The following is a 16,384-nucleotide window of genomic DNA, read 5'->3' on the forward strand; positions in this document are numbered from 1 at the left end:
ATTGCTTATGGACGATGTAGGGAACGTGCGCAGTTTGGGGCGAAATCATTATCTGCTGAAGCTGGTGAATGGTTTGTAACTTGACTGTGGCTTCTTATAAAGATGGTGCACAGCCCCGCTCTTCCTCGTGCCCAGGCTGCGCTGCCCGGCACCAGGCATCAGTGTCCGAGGTACGGCTGTTGTGTTTGACAGGGTCGGGCAGGAGAGGTTCGTACATGTGCGGTTAGCCAAGGGTCTGAACCAGATTTTAGGTCCTGTCTTCGTTTGCTACAATGAAACTTTCAATTCTAGCTTACTTAGGGTCATTTTTTAAATAATCTACTTTTAAAAGTACAAAGTGACATATTCTGAAAGAGTAGAGCCTTACTGGAATAGCTTTAGAATGTGACTATATGGAGTTTTTTTTTAATTACTATTCTAACTTGAATGCCTAGAACATAACTGTTTTTTATTTTGTTTTTTTAAATTTTTTTTCAACGTTTATTTATTTTTGGGACAGAGAGAGACAGCATGAACGGGGGAGGGGCAGAGAGAGAGGGAGACACAGAATCGGAAGCAGACTCCAGGCTCTGAGCCATCAGCCCAGAGCCTGACGCGGGGCTCGAACTCACGGACCGCGAGATCGCGACCTGGCTGAAGTCGGATGCTTAACCGACTGCGCCACCTAGGCGCCCCACATAACTGTTTTTTAAAAAGTGAGATAGTAGGTCAAAACTAGTGACATTGTTCTAGAAAAAGTCAAGTAAGTGGGCATAATAAATGAATGTATGATGGAGACACAAAATGAACAGCCGCATGAGTATATCACAGCCCCAGAGTGGTTCACTGCACAACCCACCTAGCACGGTGACTGGCACCCTCATGTTCAGCAAACATCAAGTCCGAATCTGAAGCATACAAGGAATTGGCTTCTGGAAAGCAAATGCCCATTAAGAGGATAAATAATCAATTTTTGGATTCATAGATTCAGAATTCATATTCAGCATCCAGCTCCCCAGCTAAGCACCTTCTAGAATCATCTATTGTGTAAACTGTAAAGGAATCCCCTGGAACCACTAAAGAAGGGCTTGGCCACAGTGAAGCGTTACGAGATTGTTAGACTATCTGCTTCGTTGTAAGACAAATACTTCCGATGAACTGAGTGTTCTCGGCAGTAAAGTGTAACAACCCACCCCCTCTCAGATGGGCTCTCCCGCAAATCCTCGGTCCCGAGGAGTCGCTCCGACCAAACCGTGATGGTCCACATGAAGGACCTTCCACTGTGGTTCTGACCACTGCTGGTTCTCTGCAGGAAAGCACCAAACGCTTTGCTCGATTTCCGAGCCAAGCCAGAGTATCTTTCCTGAGAAATCCCTTTAGATGCCTGATATCTAGAGACGGCTTCACCGAGATTCTCTATTATACAGGAAGTCTCCGTTGGAGGACGCACCCCCATAATACATGGTCCAAGACTCCGGTTAGCCAGGTGCTTTGCTGAGCAAGCACTCATTTTACGTGATCAAACTCCGAGCTATGTTTAATTCAGTGAAACAGGACTCTGAAAGGCATATGTCTGTCAACTTCCTGTTTTCATGTCCTCACTTACCAAATACATTCTGTTTTACCTTGCTGGTAAATTTAATGCCAAAATCGCTGTCAACATACGTGAGCTCCTGCCATGATAACAACATCTCTACCATAAGAAACACAGTCCGAGCACAGGGCATCCCGCATTGTATGCCTTTGTCCACTCCTTGAATGGATTTGGCAGAAATCATACATTTGTGAAAAGCTAGGAACAGGGTGTACCTTTTTTTGTCTGGTGACCAGAGTTCTGGGTCACCATCTTGAAGTCAACCTTTCATGTCCCATGCTTTACTCGGTGACCATTATATCCCCGAGCGGTCAGCATATTCCCTCCAAGGCGGATTGTGCCTTTATCTCACCAAATAGAAGCACAGACAGTGACTTAAGTTAACAGAGAAGCAAAGCACTCATGCCATAGTGAGAGGAGAACATTCCAGACGGTGCCAGGAGGCTGGCTCACACATGAGCACGTCCACAAGTAGCAGACCACCATCTAACGTGAAGAAAGCAGGGCACCATGATGGGGCCACATGGACCAAACAGGCTGATGTTAGCCACGTGAGCAGGTGCAAAGTCTCCATCTCTCCCAGTGGGATGCCACTATGCATTCATCCAGTGTGGCAATCCCATCTCTATTATAAGCTGCATTGTGCCCTTTGAGAGATTTTGTTTTAGCTAAAATAAACACATATCAACCCCACATTATTACAGAGGAGCCCATTGTCCATAAAGGACCATTATTTATAACTTGGGAATTAGATATCTGTTTTAATTCCAAGGAGCCTCTGGCACTATAGTTACGTATGAACAAAATCTTGCCTCTAAGGTACACCTCCAGCGGGTGTGTTAACATACAGGGTTGTGTTGGATCTTCAGTGATTACGTGAGACAGGTAGATACCATTTCACTGTCGTGCTCCCTGGAAAGTGAGGCCCAGAAAGATTCGACGATTTCCAGTAAGTGGTGGGTACACAGTCCGATTCTCCTGAGGTGTTCTCTTACCAGGGGCTCATGTTCTTTCTATCACTTGTTGCTTGTTTGAACAATAGGAAAGAATATCTGAGTCATTCATTTCAGATTACATTAAATTCAGATTTGATTAATCAAAATTATATTTTGTACAGGTGGCCTGGTCTTTGCATGGAGAGTTTTATTTTCACAATACATTGTAATGGTCTAATCTGCATTCATTAAATGAACGCTCCCTTGTTATACTAGAAGTAAGAAAGTTATTGTTCAGGGGTCATAGATTTTTCTCATAGCAGATTTTGCAGATCTTGGGGTAAATATCTTTTCAGACTCTTATGATTTGGGAAATTTAGATCAAATGGTCATTTAATGCCCAACAAGTTAACGGGTTTTTTTCATAGGTCACCCCACTAAAAAGAACACAGCTTTAAAGAATAAACACACACATATGTGTGTGTACAGTCAATGCGTGCATATGTGTATCCTTAGGAGTTCATATGGATCTGCCCATGGGGAAGAACGTAGCGATTTGCTTCCAAGACTAGAGAGAACTTTAACATTCACGGCCATCTCCACCACAACCATCTCATAACATTCTGTTTCTTAAATACATTTGTAAGTAAATAGAGTCCTTTCTGTGCTACTCTTGGTTGAATCTTGGGATTGCCTTGGACAAGTCACCTCTGAGGGACGATTCACTTGGCCATTGGATCGGATGGTATGGACCGCAAGTGCCTTCCTGCCATGAGGGTGGTCTGGCTCCCAAAGCCCCTCTTCTGCACGTGGATTGGCTACAGATGGGTCGTGGCGGTCCCAAGAGCTCACAGCCAGGGAGGAACTGGGTAGTTTGGAGGGAGTGTGAGTAATGGTGGTGAGAACCTCCTGGGTGTGCGATTGATCACTGCAGGCAAGGGGAAGTGAGCGGACCACATGCAGAATGACTGTGTCAGGTGCACAGCTGACCAGGGTGCTTGCACGTGGTTCTCCTCCGGCCTCTGCTCAGATCGCCACGCCGCACTGGTGGTCAGAGCCTTTCACGTCTGGCTCTGGACTGTTCCCACCACCCTCACGTGAAACTGTCCTGGACACAGTTGAGCTGTTAACAGAGCATTCTATGCAATAACTCCACTTTCTTCGAAGGGAATCCAAAGCAAAACCCACCCTATATAAATTCCTCCTCGAAGAAACATTGTTTTTTAATTGCAAAGTTTCCAAGGTATTTTCTCTTTCAAACAGGATGATGCACTAGGCCCCACGTTGTTAGAACATTGTGACAATTTGCAATAGACGGGCTTGAATTTCTCTAAGACAAAGGCAGAAGGAAGGTGATGAGGGGTCTGTATTGTGGCCGCTGAGTTCCCCAAACTCCCTTCAGGAGGCTGTTCTCATATTGATTAGCCAATTATCCTCTTACATCGTTCTCGGGGAAATGTCCCTGATGAGGAAGCAAGTTGAAATACAGACAGACTGTGAAAATCAGAATTAGCAAACCAGTTTTCCACTGCAGTCAGCAGAAAAAGCAATGAGTTCTGAGATCAACATAGAAACAAAGATGATGTGTTTAGTATGCAAGGTTTCAACTCGAGAACGGCTGTGGACAGAGCTGGGAGAAAGAATATGATGATTTTATATCATCTTAAAAATTAATCTTTCCCTCCATCCTTGAAAGCCTTATTTTAGGAGGCTTCCCACGCAGGTATACGGGAGGGTGTGGCTCTGTAACTTGGAAATGAGTGAGCACAGAGTTAGACATTTGCAGGTAGAAGTCGGTGACAAAAATTAAACTTCCCTCATGCAAGCTAATTTTGCACAAGTATAAAATATAACTAGGGCTTGTATTTCATGAATTTGCAGACAAGTAAATCCCAACCACAAATCTTGCTGAGGTTGTAACGTCATGTATGTTTAAGATGCCAGCAACATGCATGACATACTGGGGAAAAACCTGTCTTTACATAGTAAGGAGGAATAAAAGATATGAGCCAACAGACTTAATAGGTTTTCATTCGGTTTGTTTTAAGGTCCACTTGAAGAAATTGCCATCATATTTGTTTTGTCTTATTAACAAAATTTTTATTCCAAACGCCAGTTTTTCAAAGCGTAGAAAAGAGCCCAGCGGGTGAGGGATGTTTTCTAGCCCTGGTGGCCCTATCGCACCAGGCAGGTCACTGCCCCCACTGGCTGTCAGTGGGCCCTCCGAGGATTCGGGGGCTGACGCTGGCCCATCATTCACCTTGCTGTTTCATCTGGAAGCAGAGAGAAGGTGCGGTCCCGAGAGGGCAAGCAGCTCAGAGCTACACGCAGCAGCTGGGCCTCAGGGATGCTCTCAGGCTCGTCCGTGATTCTGCGCCCCAGGTCCCGGCTGTGGGTAGCAAGCCTACTGTGCCTATCAGGACCGCGTTAACGTGAGGGACTCCCGGCACGGTGACAGCCTCTTACGAAAAATCGTATGTGCTTTCCCTACATCCAGACGTGCATGGGTCCCCTAAGTGCGTCCGTGAAAAAATACAAATTACGATTCTTTACAAATGGCAGAATTAGAAGTCGCGTGCTGAGGTAGAGCCTTAAAGATTTGGCCCAAAACAACAAAACTTCCAGACGCTGAAGATTGTGGAACTTAGGTCCCTGGAAAGCTGTGGTGCTGTTTGCCAAGGGCTTTTACCAACAGACCAGATTATTTCCATCCAGTGGGGATTAACCATGGTTGAGTAGGAACAGAGAACAGGGACTCTCAGGTTCCGTCCCAATCAAACCTTCCAATTGGAACAGTACCTTTAAGTTTCCAGCCCGTTCTGTAAAATTTAGAAACTCTGTGAGCTCTGTGTGTGTGTGTGTGTGTGTCTATGATCATGAGAGAGACAGAGACAGAGAGGGAGAGAGGGGAGAGAGTGTGGTTAATACGTGTCAGTCTGTCTCAGTCTGGGAGATACTGACTTCTTATAGTTGCTTCTCTGGTGGGGAGGGGCCAATAGGACTACCTTATTTTCAAGCCGAAATTTAGATAAGCCAGATACCCAAAATGTCATCAGGTAGAAAGGCCCTCAAAGCATCCTTCTTCCATTTTCCACTCGCTCAGATCCTCAGGAACAACCACTCTAAAAAAGAAACATACCTCACGATTTCTACAAGTTATTATGTGAGTTGGGTCCCTCGTGAAAACTTATTTTTCCTTCAGTTTATCTCACTTAGCTTAATGGGAATTTTCCAATCATGGTTTCACTTGCAGTATAGACAAGATTTAGGGGCACCAGTTGGTTGAATGTCCAACTCTTATGTTTGGCTCAGGTCATGATCCCAGGGTTGTGGGATCGAGTCCTGCATCAGGCTCTGCACTGAGCGTGCAGCCTGCTTAAAACTCTCTCTCTCCACACCCCTCCCCCCACCGCTCATACTTGCTTTCTCCTCTCTCTCAAATAAAAAAATTTTAAAAAAAAAGAATGGACAGCATTCAGAATTAATGAGACAGCCGTAGTCCTCAGACAATTTGTAATGATTTTTAATGGGTGCTTTGACCTGTGCTCCCACCCCTCCCGCCTGCCAGCCCGTGGGGCGGCTTCGCCGTCTAACGCAAGATCCAACACGAGACCTCAGGTGCGACCCGGGACTTCCAAATTCTCTGACAGGCAGGATGAGGGGCAGAGCCCACAGCAGACAGGTTGAGGGCTCCGGGGCCAGCCCTGTGATGATCGGGAGAGGTGTCTGCCCACCAGCTCTGCTTTTCCTCACTGACTTCATTCACTGGGTGACAAACGTTCTTGGAGCCCCGTCTATATTCCAGGCCCCGTTGCACGCACTGGAGGTTTGCTCGCAAAAAAACACAAGCCTAGTGCTGGCCCCCGGGAGTCAGGGCGACAAGCAGTGAACGCTTCTCGGGCTTCGTGCCCGGGACCAGAGTATCCATCACGATCCAGGGTCCAGGGCTCACGGAGCCGCTGCAAAGCCTGCAGACCCATCAGAACTGGTCCGCGCACGCACGGTGATCGGCCAGTAGATGGTTCGTGTAAAATTTGTGTTATGTAAGTATGTGTATAAATTAGGTACACACGTATACACAGGCACACCTCCAAGATATTGCGGGTTCCATTCCAGACCACTGAAATAAAGCGAGCCCAGGGACCCGTGTGGCTTCCTGGTACAGGTACAAGTTGTGTTTACACTGCACGGTAGTCTGCTAAGTGTCCAAGAGCAGCATCTCTAAACAAACAAAGGACACACCTCAGTTAAGAAATACCTTGTTGCTAAAACTCGCTAGCCGTCATCTGTGCTTCCAAATCACCATAACAAACATAATAATGACCCAAAAAAGGTTGGAATATTGCGAGAATTACCCAAATGTGACAGAGACAGGAAGTGAGCGAATGCTGTTGGGACAGTGGTGCTGACGGAGGTACCCGACACATGCTGGCCGCGTATCTGTAAAACCCTCAGTATCTGCGATAAAGGGAAGCCCAAGAAAACGAGGTGTGCCCGTGCGCATGCTGCGAAGATGGAAATCAGAGCTCAGCTCCCGCTGACTCTCCGTGTTCTGACCCTGTGCTGCCAACATGGCAGCCCATAGCCAAACATGGTTATTTATGTGTGCATAAGTCAAATTTACTAAGTATGAAATTAATTTAAATTAATTAAATGGCAAAATGTTAAAAACGTGCTTCCTGGGTCTCAGCAGCCTGCGCGCTGGCCGCTCGTCCTCGGGGCCCATCCCGTGACCTGTCTCCTCTCCTCCAATCTTGGCGCAAACTCAGCTTCACAGGGGCTCTGCTGACTGTGCACCTAAGGCACGCCGCGCCCTGGCCCCGTCTGCCCCTGGGAGGCCTCGTTCCTCTTCATCCCACAGACCCCGACCCGACACCATGGCCCACACTTACCTCCACCTGCGGTGTCACTTTCAGGACGCCAGGACTAGGCTCTGGTCCCTTGTTCCACGCTACAAAGTGCTCGATAAGTAGCTGCTGAATGAGTCACTAAGCAACACCGGGTCTGTGTCCCCCAGGCCCCGAGGACCAGTACTTCCAAATCCCCACCAGAGTCGGCACCACCTGGTCACCCTTAGGTTGTGCCGCGGACATCTGTGGGGACACAGGAAATGCTTGTCATTCAGTCCCAAGGAAAGCTTGAGGGCAGTGACAGGAGCCAAGGTCAGTAAACCTAGACACTCATAACCTGACGGGGAGCCTGCACGTGTTCATGAAGGGGAGGAGCCAGGAGCGCGTGGCACCCCAGCCGGCAGGCGGCAGGCACGACCTAACCGGGTGCAGGAGGCATCTGCTCCCGCTGCTCAGAGCGGACAGACCGCGAAGACAAAAGCAACGGACGGCGGCAAACACCAAGGCGCAGAGCCAATGCACAGACGTTCATGGGGATGAGGCCATGGCCCAGAAACAGCCCCAGAAGGATAACACGCAGTTCGGAAAAAAGGGGCTGGAAATACACATTTTGGTTGATGGCAGGTAGTTCACCGAAATCATCTCACCGGTGATTAGCACCAACGGGAACAGAGAAACCGCTGTCTGGAGGAACCCAGAGTGAAGCCCAGTCGGACGGGGCCCCTCGAAAGTGCCCAAGATTCCTAGGAGGCTCCATCCGTGACCCAGCCCCGAAGCGTCAGTCCACTTCTCCCCCTGCAGCTCACAGGTGAGGAAGCGCGCCAGGCCAGCGAGGACGAGGCCATCTTGGGGGCCCCCCCCCGCCCCCTGAGCTCTGGGACCCGTGAGCAGCCCCCCGCTGGGGGCGCACGAGAGCAGGTGCCCTCTGGGACCCGTGAGCAGCCCCCCGCTGGGGGCGCACGAGAGCAGGTCCCCTCTGGGACCCGTGAGCAGCCCCCCGCTGGGGGCGCTCGAGAGCAGGTGCCCTCTGGGACCCGTGAGCAGCCCCCCGCTGGGGGCGCACGAGAGCAGGTCCCCCAGACAGGCCACACAGAGCACCAGAGCCTGAGACTGCACTGGCCAGCACCAGCCTCCCACAGTAGAAACAACCAAAACCCAACCCAAAAACTCAGCGGGAACTCCCGATTCCCACATGGGCCTGGGGCCACCCTGCTTCGTTTACACAGTGCAGGAAGATCATTTGGGGCATGCAGTATCTACTTTCCTTAGTTAAAAGCAAAATCCAACTACTTCTAAATATTTTTTCACAATCAACTGGGAAATCGAACATCAGATTTCAGTCACTCACTTGAAACGTTTAATTGAAAGAGACTTTGAGTATTTCATTAGTCCCTATGAACAAATTCAAACACATCTTCATCCTCATCATGGCCACAGAGTTGGTGGGTACATGGCTGTGGCTGGCACCTCATGCCACCCACAGCAGCATTAGCCGCCCGGGGACGGGTCCTATGCCCGTGTCACGTTCATGTGCGTATCTGGTGCTTGAAGTTTCGGGACCGCGGACAGCTGGTTATGGTAGACAAACGTCTCGTCATTTGGAAGAGAAAGGAAAAACAAGGCAAAGTAGAATCAGACCATATCTGCATCTGCTGAGCAAAATGAGAAACGAATTAATTACGGAAACATAGAGGGCTCTTTCGGCGACCTGGGGGGTGGGGGGGGGGCCTGGAGAGCCAGCGTGCAGCTCTGTCCTGAGATGGCCCTACACCCTCCCAGCCCCTGGGAAGAATGGAGGATGCTCAGGAGTCAGAGCTCCCCTTAGGAGCCGTGAATTCAGTGCCCACCCCCTCCCCCCCAACCTAGAGTCTGTGACCCTTCCGACCACTGGTTCAAGCCCGGGAGCTGGGGGCTCCTTGTGAGTCATTGTGCCGTCCAGCTGGGGGGGCCCGCTGTGCCTTCACCAGCCTCCTCACCTACCCGCGCAGACTCGTGGAGGCCAGGAGTCACCTTTCCCACTGGAAGCAGCGACAAGTCTTCTCTTGGATCTTCTTATCTCCTGGGAACTGATCTTTGAGATTAGCCCATTAGTTAACCCCCAGAATCTCTGCAAGTTCTGGAGAGTTAAGGAAGTGTCATGGGCAGGGCAGGAAGCCCTGGTGACCTCGGACGAAGGACTTGCTGCCCAAAGACACGTGGCTGCAAACAGGCCACCTCAACTCCCTGGACTCACCCACGCGTCTTCACACAGGAGAGTCTTGATGGAGTTGTACCTGGAACGCTCTCCCACACGAACGTTCTGCGATCCTAAGAATGCAGCCTCGGGGCTCCAGAAGACTGGGCATCCCTCGCCATACTCACGCTGACAAGGGTCATGACAGCGCATCTCCGCTTGGATAATTTTAGCCTCTAATAATTGCTGTCACTGTGAATATGAGCAGACCTAGCCTAAAAGTTCCCCATAAATAAGACAAACAACATCACTGAGTAACTGTGATTAGAAAACGCAACAGCTGAGTCTAGAGGGTGACGAACGGGGGTCTCCTGGCTCTCAACTCAGACATTCCCCTCTCATCCCTGTGGAACAAGGGGCTCCGGGGGCCCCTCTTTGTCAGGACAGAGCGTGACGCCTTGGGGAGGGTGCTGGGGGCCCGGACCAGCTCCTAGGCAGGTGGGAGACTTCTCTACCTCAGAGGGAAAGATGCCACATTTGTCCCAGAGCAGATCGGAGTATTTGACGAGGATGAAGGCAGAAGGATGTGAACTCAGGTCACTGTACCTGGGCTCAGGGAGGGGCTGCAGAGGTCACAGGCAAGGAGAGGGTCGTCACCGTCAGAGCAACCAGGCGGTCTCCGTCTGCCCGTGGCCCTGCCCAGCCCCCCAAATGGCCTCACCAGGGCGTCCGCTACCTTCCCACCTGCTCCAGTCCCCTCATGCTCTGTAGAAACATGACCTCATGACTCCGGCGGCCTCCTGAGCATCAGTCCAGGATTCCCCTAATTTCCCAGCCTCCTCTTCCTGTCTGAAAGGGTGTAACTCGTTGGCCAGGCCCCAGGACATGGCAGGTTGAGGAAGCTGACGATTCGTTTCTGTAATCAAGAAGAAACACCCATCTAATGCTGCAACAATGCACTTCATTACCTGAGACCCTTTGGGGGGCGCTCCCAGACCACATCTCCTATGACCTGGAAAAGTCTAGAGCAATTCCTGCTTTGAAGTAGTATCTCTCATTTCTCGTTGTTCTTCTGGGTTCTTTTTTTTTTTTTTTTTTTTCATCAGTTGTGTACTTGCTTGCCCATAGTTTATTTGAATGTCTGGAAACAACAGTAGTAACACAATCAGGACTAGATCTTGAATTGGGTCTCAATCTAGATTGTGTCTCAATCGTATTTTTTAGCAACAACGCACTAAAAAAACAAATAGCACTTGTAATTATAAAGTTGTAATCCCCAGATTATAGTTATCAAATTCCCACATCAAATCCCACATCAAATTATAGTCATGAAGGTGGAAAAGAAATGCCCTATGGTTTTGTTTAAGAATCTGGGTGGGTTTTTTTTGTTGTGTTTTCAAATTGTAACTATTGAGTATAAATTGTTTATAACAATCTGACTCAAAGGAGATAAAATTCACACCCACAACATTTCAGAACACTCACGTAGAAACCGAAAGGGCCCTTGGGCCCAGCCAGAGCGGCCTCTGCATTCTGGGCCAGGACTCCACCCTGGAAGCGGCTGGGCCAGGCCTCCCTCACCTACGCCCCAGTGTGACAAGTCCGACCCCACCCCAGGGGAGGACGCCAGCGCTGACACCCACCTGCTGTGGCTCCGACTCGTGTCCGTTACTTCACAGCTCTGCTGGGCCCACGATCGCAGCAGAAAACCACAAAAAGGAAACTGAGGTCCTCGGGTCTCCTCCTGAAACCCCCATCTATATAGTTATGGTCTTTTACTTAGCATGTGAACCCATACTTTAATATGATTTTCAGGTAAAACCCTTTTCTTCAGCACACATTGTCCCTGTCTGACAGAACGTGGGTTGCGTGAAGAACTAGTCCAGCGGACTCCTGAAGTCCCTGCAATGGGACGTTCAGTGTGTGGACTGTTGTTGGTGCCACGCGGTTAACCCCGGATCGGCACCGAAAACACTCGCCCTTTCTTCATACCTGCTTTCACCTGTGACCCATTTCATTATTCGCCTCAGCACAACGTAAGTAGAGCAAATTGCCTGAAAACACAAAACCAGAGATAGAATTCTGTAAATGACTTTGAATCCTGGAGGAGGCTGGTGCGTGGAGGATATTTAGAGCCTGCTTGTTGATGGGTGCACTGACTGTCCCCCTCCACTAGTCCACATAATGAAGAGCAGACTTTATTGCACATATGCTTCCAAATAGTTAAATGCCAGTAACTTGAGAAATTCCATTAACGTGCAAGGATCTGTGGCCACTGGCACCATTGCACCAGCCATTGCCACCTTTACTGATGGCGGTCACGCAATCTCAGACGACGCCGAGCACGGTGGCCCAGAGGAAGAGCTGCGCTCTGCCGTTGGCTGGGCAGCCAGGCGCTGACGCGGGTTCCCTTGCCTGTTTCCAGCCAGGCACCTGCCTGGGCTCCTTCCCCGGGTGGGGGGCAGAGGGGCAGCCACAAGCTCAGAAATGCAGCGAAAACCATTTCCTTCTCGGGACAAATGAATTGAAGATAATCCTAAGATTTACAGTGTGAAGAATTAACTGAAGTTCCCTACAACTACAGCGTGATAGGAAGGTGCAGAGGTCATACCCATGGACCGCTGGCATGTTCTGGGCTGCCTCTCTCGTGGGTGTAGAAAGAGCCAGGCGGTGACAGGGGCATTCTGTTTCCGTGGTTGCTCCCTCCATCGTTTCCTCCTCCCCAAGCTCTTGAGGGTGATGGGATGTGTTTCACAAGAAGTTCAGAGAAAATCACAAAAATAATAAGTCTCACCTGATGCAGTCTCTCCTCGGACTCAGCTTGGAAAATGCCCCAAGATGTTGCCTGTGCTTCCGTGTTTTCAAACGTACGTATAGATTCGTGTCACGGTCAGTCCCTCACGGGCACAGCAGTGCTGGGCTCCAGGTGGCCAGTCACGGTGCCACGGAGACACAGCAGCCACCTGGAGGCCTGCTTCTCCAGTCACGGCCCGGGAACCTAACACGCAGTGTGTAAATTGAGAGGTGAATATAACTTTTATATTTGCAAGGATTCTGTAGAACAGGGTCGCCTTCAACTCGTATCACCTTGAACCCTGGGCCAAGGGCACGGTGCGTGCTAGTCGAGTCCTTCCACAGTCTTCCCGACTGTACTCACTGGGTCAGGTTTCTGTCCTCTTGCCACTCTTTGGGAATACATGTATCTCTGTACTAAAGAAAAGTATTTGTAGGAACTATCCAGAAAAGAGACGATATTTGTTTTATACAATTAGTGACGCTCTATGACTAAGGTACGGCAAGTCTGACTTGCTGATGTTTAGAAAGATGTGTTAGATTTTTAAAAATGTGTTGATTTGCTATTGATATGTTGGTGCCCAGACCTCTTTTACCAACAAAAGTCTTCTCTGAGGGAACAGCATGAAATCCATAAAGGAGGCCCCCAGGGACACCCTGACTCAGCTGTTAGCGAACAGGTATTTTCTCCTAATCAATACACCTCATTTCCTCAGTGCATCGATAAACTTGAACAATCCTTCTTTGTTTTTTTAATCAAAGAAACAAAAAGCAGGTGTGAAAGTGGCATGGAGGTAACAAAGTCCAGTCTGAGGGCTGGCGGGGAGGGGCTCTTTAGAATCCACACATACCGTTACCTGTATTCGCAATATACCTGGCAGCAATTACGCAGCCCGGTGGAGACAGATGCGCGTCCCAAACATTCCTTGAGCGTTAAACAGGATACATTTCGGGTGAAACATAGGGCTTTTATGTAATTTTTAACATGGCCTTCTTTCAGCAGATTTTCCTAAATGCTTTTTTGCGATTGAACATAATGCTCATTCGGGTGTCATTTCTAGCAGCTCACCAAAATTCTCCTGAGGCTGGGAGGCAGGCCAACGCAGGGGTGCACTGGTCACATTAAATGACACATCGTACGGGCCACGGTGGCACCAACTGACCTCAGTCCTGCATTTCATGGGCGTTTGGTCACTGCACACTCCTCCCCCTCTCTCTCAATCCTGCTGAGACACACATGCGGGAACCACAGCGAATTAGATTTAGCTTCTAAACTTCTACGTGCCTTCCTGTTGCCTCGCTGCATATCATAATGAATTGTCTGTAAGGTAGAAAATTCCAAATAGCTTAATTCAGTCCAAACATGTGCTTCTGATGCTGAACGCCCAGCATAGGTGGCGTCGCTGCGTGAGCCCGAGGCCTTGCACTGTGCTGCCTGAGCGTCACTGCGAAAACAAACCATTTAAAAGCAATTGCTACGAACATCTGTTTAAGGGTTGGTAACAAGCAAAGTTCATGAACTCTTAGAAAGTCTGGTAATATGATGAGTGTAATTATCATGCATCTGTTTGGGCTGTAAATAAATAAAGCGGATAAAAAATGAAAGTCACTCGTAAAAATTTAGAATGAAAAATTAATATTTTAAAATTACATTTACCGCATATACTGGTTTATTTTCAGAAGAATTAAGGAAATTGATAGTTTCTAGCAAGTGCTTCCTGTGGCCTCCTGGTTTTAGAGCAGTCCGCTCGATTTGAGCCACACCGCCCGCCGAGCCGCACGCGGGACCTAAGTCTCCAGTGCGTGGTGAACAGGGTTTGACATGCCATTGACTTGCTTTCCATGCTGTTGCAACTAAACTTCAAGTTCTAGCCATTTTTTTCTTTTCTTTTCTTTTTTGTCCTTTTTTTTTTATTTTCTTTGCAGAAGACCATCAAATGAACTGTCACAATACTCGAATAATGCAAGACGCAGAAAAGGATGATAACAATAATGATGAGTACGATAATTACGATGAGCTGGTGGCCAAGTCCTTGTTGAACCTCGGCAAGATTGCTGAGGACGCAGCCTACCGGGCCAGGACTGAGTCGGAGATGAACAGCAACACGTCCACCAGCCTGGACGACGGCAGCGACAGGAACGAGACGCTGGGCCGGAAGAGCGAGCTGAGCCTGGATCTGGACAGCGACGTGGTCAGAGAGACGGTGGACTCCCTGAAGCTGCTGGCGCAGGGACATGGTGTGGTGCTCGCAGACAACCTCGGCGACAGGGCGTATGCAGACTCTCTGTCGCAGCAGGACAGCAGGAACATGAACTACGTGATGTTGGGCAAGCCCATGAACAACGGGCTCGTGGACAAGATGGTGGAGGAGAGCGACGAGGAGGTGTGTCTGAGCAGCCTGGAGTGCCTGAGGAATCAGTGCTTCGATCTGGCCCGGAAACTGAGCGAGACGAACCCGCAGGACCGGAGCCAGCCCCCGAACATGAACATCCGCCAGCACGCCCGTCAGGAGGACGACTTCGCGGGGAGGACGCCGGACAGGAGCTACTCCGACATGATGAACCTCATGCGGCTCGAGGAGCAGCTGAGTCCCAGGTCTAGAACTTTCTCCAGCTGTGCAAAGGAGGACGGGTATCACGAACGAGATGACGACACCACCTCCGTGAACTCGGACAGGTCTGAGGAGGTGTTTGACATGACCAAGGGGAACCTGACCCTCCTGGAGAAAGCCATCGCTCTGGAGACAGAAAGGGCGAAGGCCATGAGGGAGAAGATGGCAATGGAGGCCGGAAGGCGGGACAATGCGCGGTCCTATGAAGAGCAGTCGCCAAGACAGCTTCCCGGGGAGGAGAGAAAGCCTAAGTCCAGTGACAGCCATGTCAAAAAGCCATACTATGGTAAAGGTAATATTTCTACCTAACGTAAGTTGCCTCACGCAAGCAGGAGCTAGGGTGAAAGATGCGAGGATAGTTCACAAGCGAAGTGTGCATCGCACTAAGTCATGTCGCTAATGCAGATTTCTCAGAGTTGGTTACACGATTATGTTTTGTGACTATGTTGCTGGACAGCAAATAAAATATTTGTCTGGGAAATACACAAAGCAGCTCAATGCCCTATGATCAGAGCAGACGAGTAATATGATATTTCAGCGGGAGACGCCTGCCTCGGAAAGACAGGGCTAGCGCACACACGCATCGCATGATAGAAACCACTAGCATGAGCCTGTGTTCCTACAAAGGAGCCACGATCTATGTGGAGTGGCAAGGGTTTACACAACAATTAGCCAATCAGGGAGGAAGCACATTTTTTATATACTGGATTGGGTAGGTGGCATCATGATTTATAAAATTATCATCAAATGGCGGTTATTGATGAACCCCCCCCCATAAAAAACATCCCTGATAGAAATTGAACAGTAACAGAATGACCGATAACGTAAGACAAGGGCAGTGACTGCACATTAATTATCCTAAGATAGTAAGTAATGGGAGCCATTTGCTATGCAAGGCATGGTGTATCCCAAGCTGAGATCAATAGTAATTTCTTTAGTATATTCATTCCCGCTCTCTGATTCCATCCCATGGTGGAAACAGTTATGGTGCTTACTTTATTACAAAACACTCAAAAAACCATCCAACATGATAGTTTTAACAGATTTTCGCTTATAAAATACATTGACACATATCTGCATATATCTGTATGTTTAATCGTTCCCATGTGTAGCCACCATATCCACTAAGAGTATGAATACACACTGAATGAATGACTGACTTCATGTTTGCAGTAACAACCGTGTCCACTTGTGATATGAGGTGGGTCATGATTTAACCTCGTGCAGAACCTTGACGCTGTGGCTATTTCGGTTACAAGATTCTCTGAGAACTAAATAAGAAGCAATTTCAAGAATGAAATTGGTAATTCCTTAAATCCTTCCATATCAGGACCAAAAACAGAACTTTTGTCTTGTATTCGATTGTATTCCTTATAAAGACTGAGTTTCCCCACCGTGGATCTGATGGTGAGGTTCAGGAATCTGGTTTGAAAACCAAACAATCAGAA

The 16,384-nt window shown here is 48.8% G+C and overlaps 1 protein-coding gene and 1 long non-coding RNA gene across 19 annotated transcripts in view; one reads left to right on the plus strand and one right to left on the minus strand.

The window, feature by feature from the left end:
* Positions 1-16,384, plus strand: part of MYT1L (myelin transcription factor 1 like) — a 422,156-nt gene that overhangs the window by 313,448 nt on the left and 92,324 nt on the right. For 13 of the 18 annotated variants that reach the window (XM_027077770.2, XM_027077768.2, XM_027077773.2 and 10 more), the window contains exon 10: positions 14,251-15,228. In XM_027077770.2, the coding sequence (XP_026933571.1) occupies positions 14,251-15,228 (978 nt within the window). The remainder of the gene's footprint in view (positions 1-14,250; positions 15,229-16,384) is intronic. The other 5 variants (XM_053201316.1, XM_053201317.1, XM_053201310.1 and 2 more) reach the window with 1 other exon arrangement.
* Positions 8,694-13,291, minus strand: LOC113604899 (uncharacterized). The gene is made up of 5 exons (XR_003426921.2): positions 12,326-13,291; positions 11,175-11,585; positions 10,544-10,672; positions 9,335-10,447; positions 8,694-9,007 (listed from the first exon to the last, which is right to left on the minus strand). It is a non-coding gene; the product is annotated as an uncharacterized LOC113604899 (long non-coding RNA).

The sequence above is a fragment of the Acinonyx jubatus genome, chromosome A3, assembly GCF_027475565.1.
Source record: "Acinonyx jubatus isolate Ajub_Pintada_27869175 chromosome A3, VMU_Ajub_asm_v1.0, whole genome shotgun sequence".
NCBI classification, from domain to species: domain Eukaryota; kingdom Metazoa; phylum Chordata; class Mammalia; order Carnivora; family Felidae; genus Acinonyx; species Acinonyx jubatus.